General features: G+C 34.6%; 1 protein-coding gene across 1 annotated transcript; it reads right to left on the reverse strand.

Annotated features, from left to right (window-relative positions):
- Positions 1-16,057: 16,057 nt before the first annotated feature.
- Positions 16,058-19,319, reverse strand: LOC18442439 (7-deoxyloganetin glucosyltransferase). The gene is made up of 2 exons (XM_006852655.4): positions 18,780-19,319; positions 16,058-18,108 (listed from the first exon to the last, which is right to left on the reverse strand). Exons 1-2 carry the CDS (start codon positions 19,285-19,287, stop codon positions 17,156-17,158), a joined length of 1,461 nt encoding a protein of 486 aa, XP_006852717.1. The 5' UTR covers positions 19,288-19,319; the 3' UTR covers positions 16,058-17,155.
- Positions 19,320-22,285: the final 2,966 nt, after the last annotated feature.

The following is a 22,285-nucleotide window of genomic DNA, read 5'->3' on the forward strand; positions in this document are numbered from 1 at the left end:
CAGAACCAAAGCCTAAGTGGCTAAATCTTCATTATTTGGATGAATCTTTACATCAAGAAGTACCAAGAAGTACATCTTCATTATTTGGATGAATCTTTACATCAAGAAGTACCAAGAAGTACCTCTATATATAGAGGGCAATAATACAATTAGAAGAGATAATTACGGTATGATAACTTGATGACCAAGTAACTTGGTATCTATCTTCTAGATACCTAACCTTATCAAGAGATATATCAATATGAATCCAAGATATCCATATCCCAACACTCCCCCTCAAACTCAAGATGCTTCGATACAAAGCAGCTCGAATTTGAACAATACTAAGTTGTCAAAAAATAAAAATACAAATCACATGTTACCATGGTCTTCCAAGAAACAACCTTTCTTGGGCTCTCTACTTTCTTCTAGAGACTTTCTCTCTCTAGGGTCTTCCAAAAAACAATTTTTTTTGGGCTCTTTACTTTCTTCTCTTAAGGTCTTCCCTCTTCAGAAGCTTCTCTGAAGATCTCTCTCTTTAGAGGCTTCTCTGAAGATCTTCTCTCTTCAGAGGCTTCTCTGAAGATCTTCTTTTTTCAGAGGCTTCTCTGAAGATCTTCTCTCTTCAGAGGCTTCTCTGAAGATCTTCTCTCTTCAGAGGCTTCTCTGAAGATCTCTCTTTTCAGATACTTATTTTCTTTCTAGAGGCTTTCTCTCTTTAAAAGAAAATGATATTTCTTTCTCTCTCGTCGAAACATCCTAGATCGAGTAACGAAAAAATCGACGATCATCACACACGATGGAGCAACGAAAAACTTTGTCATCAAACAAGATCAAGGAACGGAAAACTTGATCATCAACTAGGATCGAGAAATTCGATCATCTTCATCTCCTCATTTGGAGACGGAACTCTTGAAGAATTCGATCATCTTCATCTCCTCATCTGGAGATTGGAACTCTGGAATCAATATAACCATAACTTCCCTTTGCATAGTAGTTGGACTGAGCCAGAATCTGGATTTTCTTTAGCAGTTACATTGGAGATGTTGAGTTCATCTCTACTCATCTCATCTCCATATCTCCTATACCCTCCTTCTCAAGTTGGGTGTAGATGCGAATAAACACCCAACTTGCAAAATATAAATTTTTTTTTTCTCTTTTGAGTACAATTATATAAAAAAAAATGCCAATGAAATTGAGCTTCTAGACAATAGCCTACATCGTAAAAAAAATATGACCTCTCTTTTTCTTTTCTTTCTTCTTCTTCTTCTTCTTTTTTTTTTTTTTTTTTTTTTTTTTTTTTTTTCAACAACCCCAAAACAAAGATACTTTTTTTTTTTGCATAATCATCACAATTCAATATTTGATAAGTTTTTCCAACTTTTGCAATTGAACCTCTTCTTCCTCATCTTTTCCTCCTTTTTCTCTCATCAAGGAATTACTCCCCTCTCTCCATCACCTTGTTTCTCCAAAGATCGGACTTTCTCACTCAACACTTCTTCCAAATAACACATGCTTGTAATAAATCTTCTGGCGCAATCAACTCAGTTCCTCTGGCACGATTAAAAAAAAGACAATAAACATCATAAACGCCATCGGATTTCCCAATACCACTTCTGTTGAAACCTCTGGCTTTCACAAAACCAGAGACCCTAATTGTGGCTTTCGAAGGCAAATTCTCAAGGCCGAGACAATATCAAGTCCGATGAAAGTTTTTATGGGCTAGAATGTAGAGATGAAAACTCTCGGTGGTGGACTAGAGGGCTCCGGTAGAGGAGCAAATCAGATTTTTCTTCTTTGCTATGAAATTTCCCGACTTCAGATTTGAGGTTGGCGAGCTTAGATTTGAGCCGAGGAGCATACATGTTAAAATTTCGTTCTGATACCATGTTAGAATTTGTGGGAGCATAAAATCGCGAGAGAAGAAGAGAGAACACAACATTTATGTGGTTCAGGCCGAAGCCTTACGTCTACAGATCCAAAGCCTAACTGACTACATCTTTATTATTTGGATGAATCTTTACATCAAGAAGTACCTCTATCTATAGAAGACAATAACACAATTATAAGAGAATTACGGTATGATAACTTGATGACCAAGTAACTTGGTCTCTATCTTCTAGATACCTAACTTTATCAAGAGATATATACATATACATCCATAATGATGTACATCAATATGAACCTAAGATATCTATATCCCAACAACAACCATGTACGAGCCGCGCTTGGGCTGGCCATCGGGATCATGGCCAGATTAGAGCCAGGAATAGCCCACCACAGACCCGACCAACCCTATACACAAGCGACCAACTTGCAAGCTCCATAAGGTCACTTCATTGATCATCTCAGCTTGAACATATTAGATGATTAAGATTTTAAGATCTAAGAATTGTGTAGGTTATAACAAATTATCTAGACAGTCTATTTCACCCTAAAAATAAGTGTTTATCGTTCCACAAGATTTGTAACATTTTTTTACTTTCAAATTTTATTTTCGGCGTTACAAATTGATTTAGATCTATCATGGAGATTTCCGTTGCTGAAAGTGCTTTCTAGACAAGGATTTGAGGTGAGGCTTTATTTTGTTTTTATAAAGCCTAGGCCTTATAGAAACTTCATCCTAGATAAAATGAAGAAAAATATATAATAACACCATTACTTTTGATATAAGGACGTCACAATTAATCTTGACAGTCAGATGTGAAATTCGGTAGTAACATTTGTTCCAGTAACTAAGGTTAAAGTTCAAATGAAAATTTTTCGAATTTTGTAATATACCCAAGCCATCAAATTTCATATTGGATGTTTAATAGCTGTGACTTTCTTATACCATAAATAAATAAAATCGTTGTTTAGAACCCCGTAAGTAAAAAAAAAAGAAAAAGAAGGAGAGGAAGAACTATTTTAATGACACTAATTATTACTACTAGGAATAGATGCCACTTAGTAACGAATAGGCGGATGTTCAAACAAAGGCCTAAGGTGTTGTGACAGCTAGAATGCGTAAAATTGTTTGCAATGTTACAAGACTCGTCTGGCCAAGGTACTGGGGTGAGATCGCGTGACGCCCCTGTATGGGACAGGGCCAAAAAGTTTTGGAAAAATATATTAAAAAATATAAAAAATTAAAATAAATGTAGTAGAAGTAAAACAAAACTTGAAAAGTTCAAATATACTTACAGAAAAGTATATAAAAATAGATATAATAAAATTGATTTATAGTTGGGGACATTTAAAATAAAAATAAAAGAATAAGAATTATAGCAAAAAAAGCCCTCACCAATCTTTGTCAAACAATCTAAATTATAGACAAAAAATTACATAATATTTTCCTATTTTTACTTTGTTTTAGAATTTTGAAATTTTTTCGAGGCCATGTGACTCGCCGTGACACTACATTTTGGAGACCTCTCTTTCTCTCTTGCTTGAGCCAACATTCTCTCTCATCTGAACTCCAAATATATGAGAACTCTCTCTCTCTTTCTCATACACCGACATGCACTCGAGCTGGTTTTGGGGATGCTCTCACTTAGGGATGCGGTTAGCATGCGGCCGGCTCATATATTGTAGAAATGCAGGTTTGACAATAAATATATTTTCTAAATAGAATTTGATTCTAATTTTTAAAGAGATTATGGATATAATTTTTTTTGAAAACTAAAAATAATAATTATATTAAAAAAATATTTGAATTGTTAGTTACAATTGTCTTTAAATAGACCACCTATTTACATCTATCTTTAAAATATATGCTTTATACCTTTAGACCGGATATCGTAGAAATGCTATCTAGCCTGCATGAAACAATTGTTCCTCACTTAGCGATCGGGGCCAAATTTGGATAATCCCCTATGGTCGCCATTCAAACATAAATCTTATTTTAGTCATAGGCCTCATAACAAACATTGCCCAGACATCGTACAAACGGGGAAGCACATGCCCCATTGGCAAATGGCTACGATGACGAGATAATATCCCATCTTTTGCCATTATTCTTTCACTCTCTTCTGTACACAACCTCTAGGATTTTATAGGGTGTTACTGGTAAAAAAAATTCATATATATATATATATATATATATATACCAATTTTGGCGCAAGATCTACCCTAATAAAATATCTAGCATTTATCTTAAAAACGTAAAGAGAGCAGAGTTATAAATTATTAATTGTTGTAAAATCGAAACATAATACAAGAAAACACATATGAGAATTAAAGCAAAAATCCAAGATATATCAAGAATAATCCAAGACGTATGAGTGAGATTGTGAAGTTTAGAAGTAAATACAAATTTCAACTGCATCATATATTAGGAAAGAAACAATCTAACTTACTGTTTGCATATACATAAACTGGCAAAGTATTTCCACTCGGAAGGATAGTAAGAAGGTAGAGAGGAAATATTACAATCACACATTTACGAAAGTATAAAGAGTTTACCGACTTTGATGTACAGACGGTTGAAGAGAATAAACCTACTATCTACAGAAAATAGAAAAGCAAAGGAGAAGAAAGAAGAGGAGAGAAGAAAGATGAGAAAGTAATATGAGTCATTATGCTTGCTATTGATGCTTCCTGAGTAGTCCCTGCAAAGCCTGTTGTTTCCAGAGGTGAGAAGGAGTATTTATAGGCAGAAGGAGAGGCTCAGTGCCTTCGTTCTAAAGGAAAAGATGTGGCTAAGGAGGGTGCCGTATCGAAGACGGTAGCTGAGGTGAGACACTTGGCTGGGAGAGATGCCGTGGTGTAGAGGGTAACTCGAAGTGGGACACGTGGCTGGCGTTTGGTGAAGGTTGCGCGTCGGTGAAGGGACACGTGGACGGTTGTGCGTCGGTGAGGGTGACAGGGCATCTTACTGTGGTGGCGGTGGCGTACGTGCGAAGGGAAAAGAGGTCATGTGGAAGACACGTGGGCAGGAAAAGAGGTCTGATGTGACCCCAAATTAGTCACATTAGGATATTACTGTGTAAGGGTCTTGTCTCGGCTGCTTTATACTGTGCAGTGGCATCTTCTTTTAGAGCGAAAGGGACAAAGGGAATCATTTGCTGAGTGAAGTCATATTGAGTGAAAAGGGAATCTTTCTTTTATAGGGATGCCGATATGGTCGTTGTCGACTTGGGCCTATCGGGTCTGGTTATGCGTTTGGATCTTGACTAAAATCTTCGAGAATAGGGTTTTCTGATTGCACTGTTTCTTCTGATGTAGTTGGTCCTGGATTTGAAGAGGCAAAGATCTGCAAGAGATTTTCTTCGAGCTCTTCGAGAGTGTCATTAGGATGGGATAGTCTCATTTTTTTAAGATATGCAGAAAATGTGGGAAGGCTAACAGTATTATTTTCCTGGGTTTGAATTATGTCAACTTGAGGAGGCATACGTTTGAGTGTCAAAGAAGAGGGTTTAGTACTGTAAATATCCCACCATTTGATTTTGATGGTTTTACCAAGGCGAGGGACATATTCAAAATTATTGGTATTATTTTCAGAAAGAGTGTAATCCCATTTTAGAATCCATGGGATTTGATAGATAGCCATAAAGTATAAGTGATAATCATCTTGGGGAGTGCATGTATTATGAATGGCAAATTTTTCTTAAAAGGCTTGAAATTCATCTGATAATATTTGAGTATGTGATCCCCATATCAGGAACCAATGTCGGAACTAGCTAGGGAACCGTTCCAAGATAGGGAATTTAAATTGGACATACCAAGAATGAGTATTATTTGGATTTTGATATGCAAAGACCTTATGCCAGGCCTCAATATACTCAGCATACTAATAATATTTGTATTGAAATTCAGAATTGGCTAACTTTTTGCCTTGCATAAGGTTATTACCCTAATCTTCATAAGTTAATAGTTTTTTAATTTGTAACTTAGATTATGCATATAGTTTAATATTACTTTGATAGAAATGTACGATGGATACTGAACCAGTTTCCATGAGTACAGCCTCGTACCATTCACGAGTCTTGGCTCCATTGGTAGGGTTCAAGTGATTAGTGAGATATAAGGGGGATAATTTATTTGGGTCAATATTGATATGCTTGTCGCATATGGGTATATCAGCCAGAAATGCGGTTTCAACATATACTGACTTAGAAGCAGAGGGAATTTGTCTATTTGGGTATGCTGCTGGAGTGAATGCCGGACTAGGAGTTGGACTTTGAGGAGGAGTTTGGATAAAATGTTCAGGCACATTTGTTGATCTCATAGGTGACATGGGTGTAAGTGGTAAAGAAGCGCTGGGCATAAGAGGCCCAGGTATGGGATGAGGTACTAAGTGCATTTGTTGTTTGCCATGATTATGACTTTGAGATGTATTCATATTTGTATGAGTATTTTGAAAGAATAACTGTAAACCGTAGGGAATAATGTCTTCTTCAGGTAGTGGTGGTAATGTATGGCCCCTCCTGCAAAAATTCACGGATAAGAAAGTCAGGCAAGGAATTAGAAGAGTCGTGAAGATGTTCAATCGAAAAAATTAGTTGAACTAGTAGTACTCTAAGAATTAAAAATAAAAAAGAAATTATCATAAATGATATAGAAGTCCAAATTCAAAATTGGAACATACCAAAGGTTCCAATAGCTGATGTTTATAAAAAAGGTACTTTTGATCTTAAAATGGAATATGCTATCAAAACAGAAGAACAGACTCTATCTGTTACAAGTAACCAAGAGGATTTCCAATTATTATCTAATAAAATATTACAAGTCCATTAAACAAAAAATTATAAATATCTCCATATAGATTTAATACAAATTGCAGTTAAACCTTTAACACGTTTAGGACTTAATAATTCTATCCTGGTATGTCTACGTGACACTAGACATAATAGATTTTCTGACTCATTACTTGGAATGGTTGAATCTAGCCTATGTAGTGGACCAATTTATTTTAATTGCTTTTCTAATTATTCTGTATCACTTACAGATCCAAATATCTTAAATGTTTTAAGTCTAAACTTGAAAACTCAAGGATTTGATATGATGTTAGGTTCCGAAAATATAGCCATTGTCTATCGTATTTATTACAAAGTAATGAATACGTTATGTCCTAATGTGCTTCAAGTAGACACACGAGGACAGACTATATTTGTCCAAACCAATATGGAAAAATCCAATACTATTATACCAAAAACAATATCCTGGTCAGACATTATCTTACCAGAATCATGGTCTATTCATAATGAAAACCAACCATCCCAAACATCTATGCAAAATATTTCAGATAAAATTATAGAACATACAGATGGAAATATCGAAATCCAATTTACTAATAATAGAACTACTATTCCTACTACCATAGTAGATTCTATCGCTGTTCCTCAATTTTCTCCCAAAATTGAACCTTCAAGACAATCTGTTACTACATATACACATAGTCCACATCTAAGGACTCCTTCTTCCACAAGTAATACTCCTCAGAGACTACAAATTGATGGATTAAGAAGAACACCAGATAATATTATTATTCCACAATATAAACAAGCTCAACAAGAACCTGAAGAATCTGACTTCCTTCAAGTCTTACAACTTCAAGAACAATTCGATAATCAATATATCGAAAATGACTATTTATCTGTTGAAAATATAGATATAAGAGAATCGTATCTTAATACATTTGAACCAAAATTAATATCTTTATTTATAAAAAATATAACAAATACCGAAAACAAGGAAACAAAAGTACTTGTTTCTTCACATGGTTAAAAGATATTTTACACCAATACTCTATTCCTATATCAGAATTTCATCTTCAAACACTTGAATCTCAATATACTGTATTTAATACAACAGAGGGAAAACCGATTACTTCAATCCATCCTCCTGAGAAAAGCCTCAAAATCAAGGGAGCACCATCAAAAACTCCCACAGAAACAGATAATGAGGACGAATAATCAACCTCTCAAAACCAAATGATCCTTTATGAAGCTGTAGCTACTCCTTATAAATTAAACAATGCAAATATGTCTCGTATTGAATTACTTCCCCATATAATTGAACAAAACAATTATACAAACCTTTATCTTCAAACTCTTGGAAAACAAACGGTTAGAATCGAGAATTTGTTAACTCCCACACGACAAAATGAACCAAAGAAAATTCTCTTTAAACCTCCTCTTGAAATAAATAAAGACAAATTCTTTATAGGAGATGATAATAAAACTCTCATGGATTAGTTAATATCAAAATTAGAACTCAAAGAACCCAAGAGAACAATTATTGAAACAAGCCCTGGAGCTAATTCCGAAGACAGAGGAAAAGCTAAAATTCCCGTCCATGATAATATGGTTCTTCAAAAAGATGACCCTGAACCTCCAATTAAAAATACTCTGTCAAATATGCAAAAGGCATTCACAGAACATAATATTTCTTCAGACAATATTTATCAAATAAATTATAGCAAAAATTGGCACCCAATAAATGCTAAACCATATTATAAGAGGCCAACTCCTGTTGATATACAATTAGAAGAAGATCTAGTTAGCCATACATCAACTTATACTGGTAGGACCATCAGTAATTGGAGTATTGATGGAATTTCAAATCACCAAATATTAGATACTGTGCGACATATGACAATGTATGCATCAGCATGTAAAATGACTGGTAGCCATGACTAGGAAATAACAAAAGCCATCGTATCTGGATTTACTGGTTGGCTTAGAGGATGATGGGACTTCCACCTCAATGATCAAACAAAACAACAAATTCTAACAAATACTCGAAATTGGACAGCTAAGAATGAACATAACCAAGATGTCCTATACACTGAAAGTGATGCTGTTAATATTTTAATATATACCATCGCCCTACATTTTATAGGTAATGCTGCTATCTTAGCAGCAAGATCTGTTGATCTTTTATCAAATCTTAGATGTCCTACATTATCCCATTATAAATGGTATAAAGACGTTTTCCTTTCTCGTTTACTTATACGAGAAGATAACCATTTAGATCATTGGAAAGAAAAATTCGTAGCCGGCTTACCCTATTTATTTGCTGAAAAAGTGAAAGAACGATTGAAAGGTAAGCTTGGTGGTGTAATCATCTATTCACAATACACCTTAGGAGAATTATCGGCAGAAATATGTACGGAAGGATTAGCCTTATGCACAGATATGAAATTAAAGAAACAAATCGATCAACAAAATATAAGTGGTAAAAAGGAATTAGGAGATTTCTGTGAACAGTTTGGTTATCACATTGATAAAAATAAACCCCATAATTTACATAAATTCCATAAATGTAAACATAAATTTAAATCTAAACAAAAGCAAGATAAACCTCCAAATGTTTCTAAAAATTAAAAGAAATTTACAAAAAGATTTGCTTCTAATAAATCATCCCAAAGAAAAGATAAAAAATTGCCTGTCTGTTATAAATGTGGAAAAGTTGGCCATTACAAAAGCCAATGTAAAGTCAAAAAGAAGATTGCTGCTGTAATCTTAGATGAACAAATAAGTAATAAAATATATGAGATTATCCAAATCTACGATTCTCCATCTAGTTCAGATTTAGAGACTACTTCATCCAGTAGTAATACATCTTTTCTTAGTAATATCCATGATGAAGACCTTTATTGGTCAAATACATCTAGTAGTTCCGAAAACGATGAAGACATATGTAAATGTCCTATTCCTACTTCTAGTATTCATACTTTGACAAAAGAAGACAATCTCATATTAGATTTAATAGAGAAAATTTCTGACCCTGATGAAAAACGAGAAGTAATTACTCAGTTTATTAATCTTGCTAAAACAAAATCAAAACCTATTCCATTAATCAAACCTCCAGATGAATATTATTTTTTTGATATAATGAAACGTATAAGTCAGCATGAAGCCTATCAAAAAGAACCAACCATTGCTGATCTCAAGCAAGAAGTAAATATTGTAAAAACAGAAGTTGCTCAACTAAAACATCGAAAATATTGTCCAATTTAAATATTATTTGGATTTGGCATATCAAAATCCAAATAATACTCGTTCCAAGATAGGGAATTTAAATTGGACATACCAAGAATGAGTATTATTTGGATTTTGATATGCAAGGACCTTATGCCAAGCCTCAATATACTCAGCATACTTATAATATTTGTATTGAAATTTAGGATTGGCTAACTTTTTGCCTTACATAGGGTTATTACCCCAATCTTCATAAGATAATAGTTTTTTAATTCGTAACTTAGAATATGCATATAGTTTAGTATTACCTTGATAGAAATGTATGATTGATACTTAACCAGTTTCTATGAGTACAGCCTCGTACCATTCACGAGTCTTGGCTCCATTGGTAGGGTTCAAGTGATTAGTGAGATATAAGGGGGCTAATTTATTTGGGTCAATAATGATATGCTTGTCGCATATGGGTATATTAGCCAGAAATGCGGTTTCAACATATACTGACTTAGAAACAGAGGGAGTTTGTCTATTTGGGTATGCGGCTGGAGTGAATGCCGGAGTAGGAGTTGGACTTTGAGGAGGAGTTTGGATAAAATGTTTAGGCACATTTGTTGATCTCATAAGTGACATGGGTGTAAGTGGTAAAGAAGCGTTGGGCATAAGAGGCCCAGGTATGGGATATATATATATATATATATATATATATATATATATATATATATATATATATATATATATATATATATATATATAAAGAAATAAAGTAAACTCTTCCCAATGCCTATAGGCGAAAATAAACAGTGTTTTCGCCGATGGGCTCATAAAAAAAAATGAGCCCAATGGCCCAAATTGAATCTGGGCCGATCTAACGATCACAGATGCCTCGACAGTGCTTGAATTTTAATTTTTTTCTACAAATCTAAATCACTTAAAATTTTAGATGTGTGTTGATAAAAAATAGGTGAATATTTGAAAAATATTAAAAAAAAATATTTTATATGAAACAAAATGACCAAAACACCCCTAAAAATTTTTGAGGGTATTTTGGTCATTTTTAATTTTATGGATTATTATTTTTATAATTTTATTAGGTGTGGCTTGATGAAAATAATATTCACCTAAAATTTCAAGTAATTTAATTTATAGAAAAAAAGCTAAAATTCAAATACTCTCGGTCGTTTGATTGGCACAGATTCAATTTGGACCATTGGGCTTATACTATTCTGTGAGCTCGTGGGCTCATCATAATATCTTCCATATATATATATATATATATATATATATATATATATATATATATATATATATATATATGAAAACACTACGCAACGATTATAGGCGCAAATGAACAATGATTTCGCCTACCCCCATCACCGTCCAAAGTTCATCTTGCGGTCACGATTGTCCAGTAGTGTTTTATTTTTTATTTTTTCTATAAATCGAAATGACCAGAAATTTGTAGCATGTATTCATAAAAAATAGGAGAATCTTTGAAAAATATAAAAAAAATATTTTGCATAAAAAATATTGACCAAATACCCCTGAAATATTTCAAGGGTATTTTGGCTAATTTTATTTTTACGGATAATTTTTTTAATATTTTAATTAAATACGCCTCAGTAAGATGTACATACCCTTCAAATTTTAGGTCATTCCTATTTATAGAAAAAAATAAAAAATAAATTACTACCAGACAATCGTGACCGCGCTATGAAACTTGGATGGCGATGAGGGTAGGTGAAATCACTGTTTATATATAAAGAAAACTCTTCCTAATGCTTATAGGCGAAAATAAATAGTGATTTCGCCTACCCTGATCACCATCCAAGTTTCATCGCGCGGTCACGATTGTCTGGTAGTGTTTTATTTTTCATTTTTTTTCTACAATTCTAAATTACTTTAAATTTGGAGTGTGTGTACATCTTAGTGAGGCACATCTAACAAAAATATGAAAAAAATAATTTGTAAAATATAAATTAACCAAAATACCCTAAAAAATTTACAAGGGTACTTTGATCAATTTATATTTTACAAATTATTTTTTTCATATTTGTATTTGGTGCGTCTCACTAAGATGTACACACGCTCCAAATATCAGATCATTCTGATTAGTAAAACAAAATGAAAATTGAACTACTATCAGACAACTGTGACTGTGCGATGAAGTTTGAATGATGATGAGGATAGACGAAATTACTGTTCATTTTCACCTATAGGTGAAAATGAATAGTTTTTTTGTCCACACAACGAGCCTATTGTGTCCGTTGAAGTTTAATATGAAAAACTCATCACCAAAGACCTATTATATCTGTGGCGGGTAGTACCGCAACAGACATAATAAGTCTATGACAGTGCCAAATCCCCACCATCTAAAAAAATAAATAGTAGTGAGTCTATAGACGAAAATATTGTTCATTTTATCATATATATATATATATATATATATATATATATATATATATATATATATATGAGAATGGATGCCCTCAACTCATGGGCTGACTGCAGCACAGTGTTAGCCAATGGCTCGTCACAACCTTATTTCGTATTTGAATTTTCATTTTTTTTTTCTACAAATCCAAATCTTCTAAAAATTTATTCGTACATTCTATTCATCAAGGCGCACCTAATAAAAATATAAAAAATAATTTAAAAATATAAATTGATCAAAATATCCTCAAAATATTTCGGAGGTATTTTATTTAATTTATATTTTTTAAATATTTTTATTAGATTTTATTATTTTTTAAAAACTGAAGCTCAAAATTTCAAATAATTTAGATTTGTATAAAAAAAAATTCAAATATAAAATAAAATCATAAACATTAAATTGAGTACAAATTTAATCTAAACCGTTGATTGGCACAACAATGTAATTGCTTGCTCGGGGGCTGATAGGATATTTTCTCCATATATATAAAGCTAAGATGAGAGAGAAAATATCCCGTCTTTTACCGATAATATCTCTTTCGCTCTCTCTCAACTTGGTGGTTGCACATTCAAGCACATGATTGTGCCAACACGGAACCCAATCTTTGAGTCTTCTTTTGTCTCAATGCTCAAAATATTCTAATAAAAGGTCATTCAAATTTACTTCTTTTGTTTTTCTCCATAGGTGTATCGCTTGAAGATTTCACAATTGGCCAAAAGATCTGCCTTTCCATTTTCCAGCTTAATAACAAATATATGCCTCGCACGTTTCGGAGTTGCTCATTGTCGCACACGTCTCCATCCAAATTTTGATAGAGGGTCGCTCAAGTTATTAGGCAAGCATTGTCGTATATAGACTTTTCCTTTGTATATTTTGACTGTGAAAAATCTGATGACCGCCCAAAGGCGAAGAACGATAATGACTTCCCTCCCCTATTTTTTGGAGGCCAGACCTATTTAAGAAGTATTTTGAGGAAGTTTTCTGAACAATTACTTCTTTGAACTGAGTCAAGGCTGTCTAAATCATACGAGTTGTTGGATCTGGTCTATCAAAACATCGTTTTATTGTTTTGAATATGAGTAAAGTTTTTTTTTTTAAATTTTAAATTTGGAGGCCAGACCTATTTAAGAAGTATTTTGAGAAAGTTTTGTGAACAATTACTTTTTTGAACTGAGTCAAGGCTGTCTAAATCATATGAGTTGTTGGATCTGGTCTATCAAAACATCGTTTTATTGTTTTGAATATGAGTAAAGTTTTTTTTTTTAAATTTAAGAAGTCGTTTGTATAAGGCGGCTAACTTTACTGGTAGGAATAAGGTTGTGATGTTATGTATTATTTATTTTAATTGAAAAGTGTGGATTTAGTACGTTTTTTTAAGACAATATAAAAGATTTATACTTTTTTAAATATATTGCAAAATATGTATTGTCCAAACAAAATGGATAACATGGATTACTGCAACTTTACTTTTATAAGTAACGTTACAATCTTATATACACGTTTCCTTTAAATTATTTATTGAAATACGAGTTTGGAGTTAACAAAGTTTTTGTAGCCTAACAAAACCCTTTCATCTAACACTAGTTTTCCTTTCATGTCATGGACAATTTGTGATCATTTTACTTTTTCTCTCTTCAAAAAAAGAAAAAAAAGAAAAAATATAGAATATAAATTTATATCAGTTCCATTAAAAAAATATGATTTTTTGAATATCTTTTGAAAAACTTGAAGTTCTTAAAGGACTTTAAAAAATTGATTTTTTTAAAAAATCGTGTTTTAAACCAAGACTTGCAAACTGTGGTTATTACTTGATCCCGTCTGTTAGTTGTCTGCAAGCGGTTCTCTGATCAACTTATTTAATTGATATTGGAGTTGCACCATCGGAAACTCAATCCCCACTCAGTTATTCTCCATTATTTTTCTGTCTTTAGTGAAGATCTGCCGGTGAAGTCTGTCAATATGTTGTTACTCAAGCCTAGCATATCTTGCCTTCCGTTCCCGAGGCTTTGTGATCAGTCTTGGATTCTACCATCCTGTGCTCTGATTCACTGAACATCTTTTAATCTTGTAAATATCACTCTTGAAGATCAGATCTGATATTTCATGTCCTCTTTTTCTCAGTCAATGGTTCGCACCCAACATTGTCTCTCTAGTCGCAACCTTATGAAAGTCCCTAATTGTTTCCAGGGAGAGTTTGAGAGTAAGGGAGGCTCTATGAACAATCCTTTGATGTCTCTGTTTTTCTCATATTCGGTGGTCACACGTGAGGCTTGAAGGTCAGAGATATGAAATTTGAAGAGTCATCCTTAACCAGTTACTTTGTGAAGAATCTCGAACATGTGATAAAAGCTGACGCAGTGATTCTTGCCAAGTATGACATTCTTAAAAGAAAAAGAAAATAAAGAAAGACAAACTTGCAAAAGAATGACTAAAACTCCGCAATGAGAACCTAGTTAAATTTCTGGGCCACAGTGCAATACCTTCATTTCCAAATTGTTTCATGCATTAGAGGATGGTACCATCTTAATTTCAGTTGAGAGTGTGGATACTATCAGACAAGTGGAATTATCCCTTGCAGTTATTAGTGCAGATCCCGTTGAACTGAGGAAACTTATCCCCATAGCTTGATCGACTTTCCAGTTCTACTGCCCAATCACTCTTATCAAAACCTGGTTCCTGGCCCTGTGTCAATGTCTCACCTAAAACTGTTCGTGTGAAGAGGGTATATAATTAGACTGGTATCTCTAATGTTTATGTTGTGTTAAGTTTAGGTCTTTCGAGGCTTTGGTTCAATTCAAAGTGTAGGGTTCTCAAGAACCCCTTAATTTGCGGAATCGGGAATCTCAAATATCGGGATTCCATCCAAGATCATGTACTCAATCGGCTAAATGTAAAGTAGATGAATATAACTATAAATCGAGTGCGAGAAATAAAGCAAACACAAACAAGCACACCACAACAACACAAGATTTACGTGGTTCACTCCGTAGGGCTACATCCACGGCCTTGGCAAGTAGAAATCCACTATCACAATGAAGATTATAATTTTAAGTAACAAAAGATAATACCTATCCCTAAACATCGGTAAAAAACCATCATCGATCTTCCCTTCTAAACCCGCTCTCCAGACTGAGTAACACCGTTGATCAACATCCTCTTTCCCACTACAATACCGCTACCTGAAAGATAACTTTGAGAGCAAGATTTTCTCTCTACCCTCGATCAACATCCTCTTTCCCACCGCAATACCGCTACCGAAAAAATAACCTCGAAAGCAATATAGAAATTTTCTTTCTTTAGAAGTGAAAGTTAACTAACTCAAAACGCATGGGAATACCGCATTTCTTGGAGGCGGTATCTCTCTCTATCTTGGAGATCCATCTCCATATTGGAAATCCATTCCCATAACCCTTAAAAAAAGTGACCCTCAAAGGATGAATATTATGTCTTCCTTCACTTTCTTATAACGATATCACTTTATTATTTATCAAAAAAGTCATTTTTTTATTAATCATAATACCTTAATCTTTAGAAGAAAATATGGGTATGGTAATTTAGCTATCATCAAAACCAACACATAGAGCTACTTTTAGTGTTTTGCATGCTCTAATTATCCAACCTCCATGTGCTCTCTCGCCGAGACTGAGAACTAGGCCGATCTAGGCATGATCAACAAAGGTTCTAAAGCTGAGACCAGCTTTTCGGCCTTCGGATCCCAAGAAACAAATAAACTTTCCACCACGTATTTCTTTACACAACCTCAAGATCTCATCCAAGTGTTATAAACCCATGCTTGAAATGCTATGACATCTGTAAAGGGAGATGAAAATTAAAAAAATAACACTGGTTCGCAAGCGACCCATCTTGCAGAGATAACTTCATCTATGACGATTACCATTGGAGTTTTCGGTCCCTGGACACAGTAAGGGCCTGAAATGACAAAAGACAGAGCATCCTTACGATTATGTTTCTTCAAACTAACAATTATAATGTTTGTTTTTAAGTAATGGCCATTTTTTACATTCATTGACATTAGTTTATTAACTAAGATTGATACCCGATACAAGGCTCCTTGATCAATTACAAACGAAATAGGGGCCCACTGTATACAACGGCATGTCTAATTTCGCCATCTAGTAACTTTTTCCTATAAATGTTGAAAGTGTCGTATTTTAAAATGACTTTAAACCATACTAAACTACACTTCAATAAAGGGAACTAATGGGGGAGTTCTTGTAGTGCTAATAGCGTTTTAAAACTCTGTGATTTCCGATCCAGATCGGTTATTCGTATGCCAAATCGGAACAGGTTCCAAGTTCGTGTGGGTCCCAATCTGGTTCCCTCCTAAAATCCCCATTTTTTTTCTTGTTTCTTAAGCATATTTAATGTCCTAATTGGTTCCCCCTTAAATCCCCACCCCATAAACATCTATTTTAATTGTTGAACTTTATTGTATTTATTTTAAAATTTTTATTGATCACTGATCCAGACGATTTGCGAAGGATTCGAATCACCAATCAAGCCAATCTGGATGGGGATTGGGGGTGGGCTAACTGTCCCACATATCCATTTTTTCAAACATTGGTACTTGCTACTTTGATGTTTAACTTCAAAAACCATACATAAAAGCACAAAAGCTCTTTGGTTGGTTAGGCCAGCTGGTGATACAATTGCTTAAGCTTAATCCCTCACAACAATGCATAATCAGGTACAAACACACTGTTATTATCTCATCTAATTATTATCATCCGAGCTTTATCCTAACAGCTAGATAATTACCATAGCTAAGCTAGCTTATTCAATAAACTCATAATTGATACCAAATTTTCAACACAATATGCCATTAACAGGCATCCCCCAGCTGTTTGCACGGTTTTAACATCACCTCTTTTATCACTCTGTCCAGATTCAGTGAAGAATACCCACCCGCCTCAACTGACTTCTCAGAAAGCTCTCTCCATCTCCTAACCTTGGCCCTCATGGCCTTCCCCTTCTCCCCATGCATCATTTCCCTAACAAGTGCCTCGACTTCTTCTCTTTTCACATCATTCTCAATCTCCATGCCCATGCCCCACTCATTGCAGGCAAACCAGCAATTAGTTTGTTGTTCAGCGAAAAATGGCCAACAAATCACTGGTATCCCACCGCATACGCTCTCCATTATCGAGTTCCAACCACAATGTGTCAGGAACACGCCGACGGCGGGATGCAACAACACCTTCTCTTGATTGCACCAACTTGCGAGAAATCCCCTCTCCTTAGTGACCTCAACGAACTCTTTAGGTAACAAAGCGGCCTCCCCCTGAACTAAGTCAGGTCGGATGATCCAAACAAAGGGTGCCTCGCTATTAGCCAACCCCCATGCGAATTCCACCAGTTGGCTTGGGGTCATAGTGGTGATACTGCCGTAGTTTACGTACACGACCGAGGCAGTTTCTTGATTTCCAAGCCAATCTAGGCATCTTGTGTCTTCTTTCCAAAGGCTAGAGCCGATGGAGAGGAGTTTGGGGTCGACTAGTGTGTGACAAAGGGTGGGTAAGGGACCAATGGTGTACATGGGTGGGGCGATGGGGCGAACGAGGTTGAGGGCAGTCTGCTCGAACGCATCAAATGTATTTAAGATGAGAGCCGAGCCCTTGAGGGATGCCAGGGCTTCATCTTTGAGGAAGTTGAACATGATGTCCTCGGGATTGGTCGTTCTAATGAAGCTTGGTATGTCTTTGAGCTGGGCTCCGGGCATTCCTGGGATCCAGTCTAGAGGTGTGTTTAGGTATCCATTGCTTAGATAGCTTTCCTCTGTGAAATTAAGTGCAAAAAATCTGTCTTAGTTTCTTAACATTCGAAAGAAAATGATCTGTATTTCAATTTAGTAAGCCTGAAAGGAAGCATATCATAGCCATAAGACTGGCCGAGTTTTTGTAAAACTGGTTGCATCTCCAAGACCTATAGTTCCATGACGGCCAGTTGTAGACATGCTTATCAAACTGTTTAATACAAACTCCAGAAATAACATTTTGACATGCTTTTTCCTTATTTAATTTTTATGAATCGCAAGAGACCATACTTTTCATATGAAGATAAAACTTTCCATCTGCATTTTTTTTGGTGTATATGCCCCTTGGGTGTCTAGGCTTACAACCAAATAAATCCCTTTTATAACACCAATATAAATGCCAGAGATCCCAACCGACTCCAAATTTATGAATTCTCCCTGTTTTTTCCTTTCTCATAGTGAATTAGTTGTATATTACTTCATTTTCAAACAAACAGGAACTAGCTACTTCATTTAAAACACATTCCTCTAGCCTTTATTTTCCTTTCTCATATTGAATTAGTTGTCTATTACTTTATTTTAAAAGAAAACAGTAACTAGCTACTTGATTTGAAACACATTCATCTAGCCTGTTAGGAAAGGCCGATACTTCAACAAAAAGAACAATCAGCAATAAGATAAAAAAAACAATTACCTTTGAGAGGAACATAACCTCTCTCAATGAGCTCAGTGTACTGAAGGTAACCCCATAGCCCGGAGGCGCTCGCAGTCCAAAATATAACTTTGGGGACGCATAGCTCGTCCGCGACGGGCTGTGCAAAGTTCGTGACTCCGTCGATGACGAAGCACGTCACTTTAGGCACTTCCCCCGAGCCATTGAGCCGCAGCACCAACTCCCGAAAGGGAGCTAAGAAGCAAGTCCGAATATGATCGGAAAGCTCGGGGACATCCTGGGTAGCATCCAGGTCTGTCTCAGGCATGCCATCCGGGATGGACTCGAAACGGAAGTCCGGTACGCCATTCGACAAGTCGGGACCTCTCGATTTGAGGAGCCTCTTGTGGTTGAACTCTGTGTTCACATAAGTTATGTGGAAACCTTTCGAGTGGAGAAGCTTAGCCAGTTGCATCATGGGGCTTACATGCCCTTGTGCAGGGTAAGGAATGCACACTGCATGAGGCTTCACTTCAAGTTGGGCGCCCATACCTTTGATCCACTGCTTATTGGATGGCTCACACCATGTACCTAGTGAGAGGGGGATTTATAACTCCAAGGAAACCGGGTTAGGTGGAACACATGATTCATTTCTTGGATTCCTGCACATGGGGACATATTCAAGAAAATTGAGGCCCAAAAATGAGTGCCATTTGCGTCGTCAAGTTCGCTAATCAATACATGAATGATGTCGGGATATGACCTAAGCTTTATGATAGGAAGTAAAGTTTTCCACATGAAAGCCTCCCCAAAAATACATTTAAAGGGTTAGAAGCCATTATAATCGTTTGAAAATATATTTTTACCTCCATATTACGAAATTTGAAGCTCCGGTCTAAGTATACCGATTTATAAACACTTAAAATAAATTATACTTATTCACCACGAAAAAAAATTGAACAATGCAAAATGGTGTAGATCTATAAGATTTATGAACAATTCTAGGGCCAAAAACCCTTGTGATGGTTTGAAAATCTATTTCTGTCACCGATTATTAAATTTGAAGCTCCAAAATGGTATAGATCTATAAGATTTGTGAACATATGAAGAAGAACGATCCAGATGATGCATTGCAAGATGCATAATTTTTAAAGCTTGATTCACAAATGTGGTGGTTGAGATCGTCGATTCAGGTTTTCCGAGAACAGTCTTTCTAAGCGAGATTTAAGCTTCAACATTAAAAAGCTGAAGTCTGGAAGGACTTTATGCTAATAAATACGGTTGATATTTATCTGGGATTTTATACAATGAGACCATTTACCTTTGATACAAGGTGGTCACAATTACTTACAACTATCCGATGTGAAATTTGATAGCTTGAATGTATCACAAAGTTCGAGAAAATTTCTTTTGAAGTTTGAACTTTGTCAATGGAATAATTGCAGCCACCCATTTTCACATCTAATGGTCGAGATTAATGTGACCACCTTGTACCAAAAGTAAACGGTCTTATTCTATGCTTTCTTTATCTATAAATATATATGTAAACTACATAAATGGATTTTTTAATGCTTATAGTACATATTTTCAAGTCTTTTATATTTGAAAAAAGCTTATATAGAGCTGAGATTCTAAACAATTAAATTCGAGCCCACCTCAAAAATTTCATTAGAAGAGGTTGTTTTGATGTCCAAATATCCTCAAATTGATCATCTCGACATCAAGATGCATGGCCATGAGAAAAAAAATGAATTTTAAGTTTTGAAAATAATGCATATTACAACGCATTTTTGGACAGTCAATTTTAAAGATTTACAAGTTTTCATAGACTTGCTCGATCTACACTATTTTTGAAGCTTTAAATTTTATAATTAAAAATAAAAATATTTTTTAAGCTATGACAAAGATTTTCAGTATTGAAACCATATGGCTCATTTTTCATTAAACCTGTTTCTCTCTAACACTTCTTTTGAAGGATCTCGTATTCTGTGGCTCATTTTTAATTAAAACAGACTCTCTCTCTCTCGCTAATAATTCACTTACAAACATTGGGGCCACTTCTGCTGACTTCTAGATATATGTTCCATTGTGGACATGTTTAAAGAATATTACTATATTCTACTCCTCACACGTTGGTAAATGTTAAAAGCGTGTGGTCTGTACAAGACGGAGGCTCTAAACAATCAAAGTAAGGCACACTTTTAAATAGTGCCGAAAGATGTTATTTTTTTATGATGGCCTCAAATTTTATTTTCATATCTAATTATAAAATTTAAAGCTTAAAAAATATTATAGATTGAGCGGATCTATAAACACTTGAAACTTTTGAAAATTGACGGTCTACATAATACATTACAAGATACACTACTTTCAATACTTCAAATCCGTTTGTTCTCCTGTCCATATATCTTGAGATCAAGATGATCGATTTGAGGATTTTTGGACATCAAAACAACCTCTTCTAATAAATTTTTGAGATGTTTCTTAATTTGATTGTTTAAAACCCCACCCTTCTATGAATTTTTCCATGTTAAAAAGCTTTATTATATATATATATTCTACTTCCTTCTCCCCCAGTCCCGTAAAAGCTGCACTAGACCTTGTCCTATGTGTACGAATATATTCCCTCCGATTTCTTCGGCTTTGACAAGGCATACCCTTAGTTGGAAAAAGTTTATATAGATCCTGGTCTTTTTAAACTGTTACATTAAAATTTATATAAAATATTTTATTAAAAGATATTGTTTTGATGTTCAAATATTTTTAAATTGATAATCTTGATATCAAAATCCATAGACATGAAAAAAAATAAATTTCAAGTTTTAAAAATAATGCATCTTGTAATGCATTTTTGGATTGTTATTATTCAAAATTTTCAAACTTTCATATATCTGTTCAATCTACACTATTTTTTAAGTTTTAAATTTTATAATTAAAAATAAAAATATATTTTAAAACTATCACAATAATTTTCAATATTCAAACTATATTTTTACGTAGTATTTGAAGGTAGTCTATAGTGTGATTGTTTAAAGCCGCGACCCTATACAAACTTTTATGGGGTACACATGGCATTTAAGATCTGGGGGTGATTTCTTTCAATTTTTGGGTTCAAATTAAGATGTACCCTGACTTCGTAAACAACGCCTATTAATAAAGGTCACGTGATTCTTTTAAAGAAGACAACGTGTACGCATGCTACTTATTTAAGGTTTTAAAAAAATGGTGATTTGGATTAAGAATGAGAAGCCGATTTGGTTCCTACATAACATAAGTAGTGACAATTTTTATGACTGAATTGGCCGCTATGTCACATCACCAATTTTACGTTTATTTTTTTAATTTTGAAGGTTTTGCTCTCACTCTTCTTCTTTTTTTAATTTCTTATCAGCAGGTTTACCAGGTCACCGATCTGCTCAATGAGATCAACCGGTCAGTTTTTTAAAACCTGATTCTACTAGAAATATTTCTACATTGTCCACGTTTATCTTATGCGGGCTGGTTTTCAGAAAGTCCATCCTAAATATGGACAGGCTCTATGGGAGTAG

Source organism: Amborella trichopoda, chromosome 13, assembly GCF_054954075.1.
Source record: "Amborella trichopoda isolate Santa Cruz 75 chromosome 13, AtrichopodaSantaCruz75HAP2 v2.0, whole genome shotgun sequence".
Classification (NCBI taxonomy): Eukaryota; Viridiplantae; Streptophyta; class Magnoliopsida; order Amborellales; family Amborellaceae; genus Amborella; species Amborella trichopoda.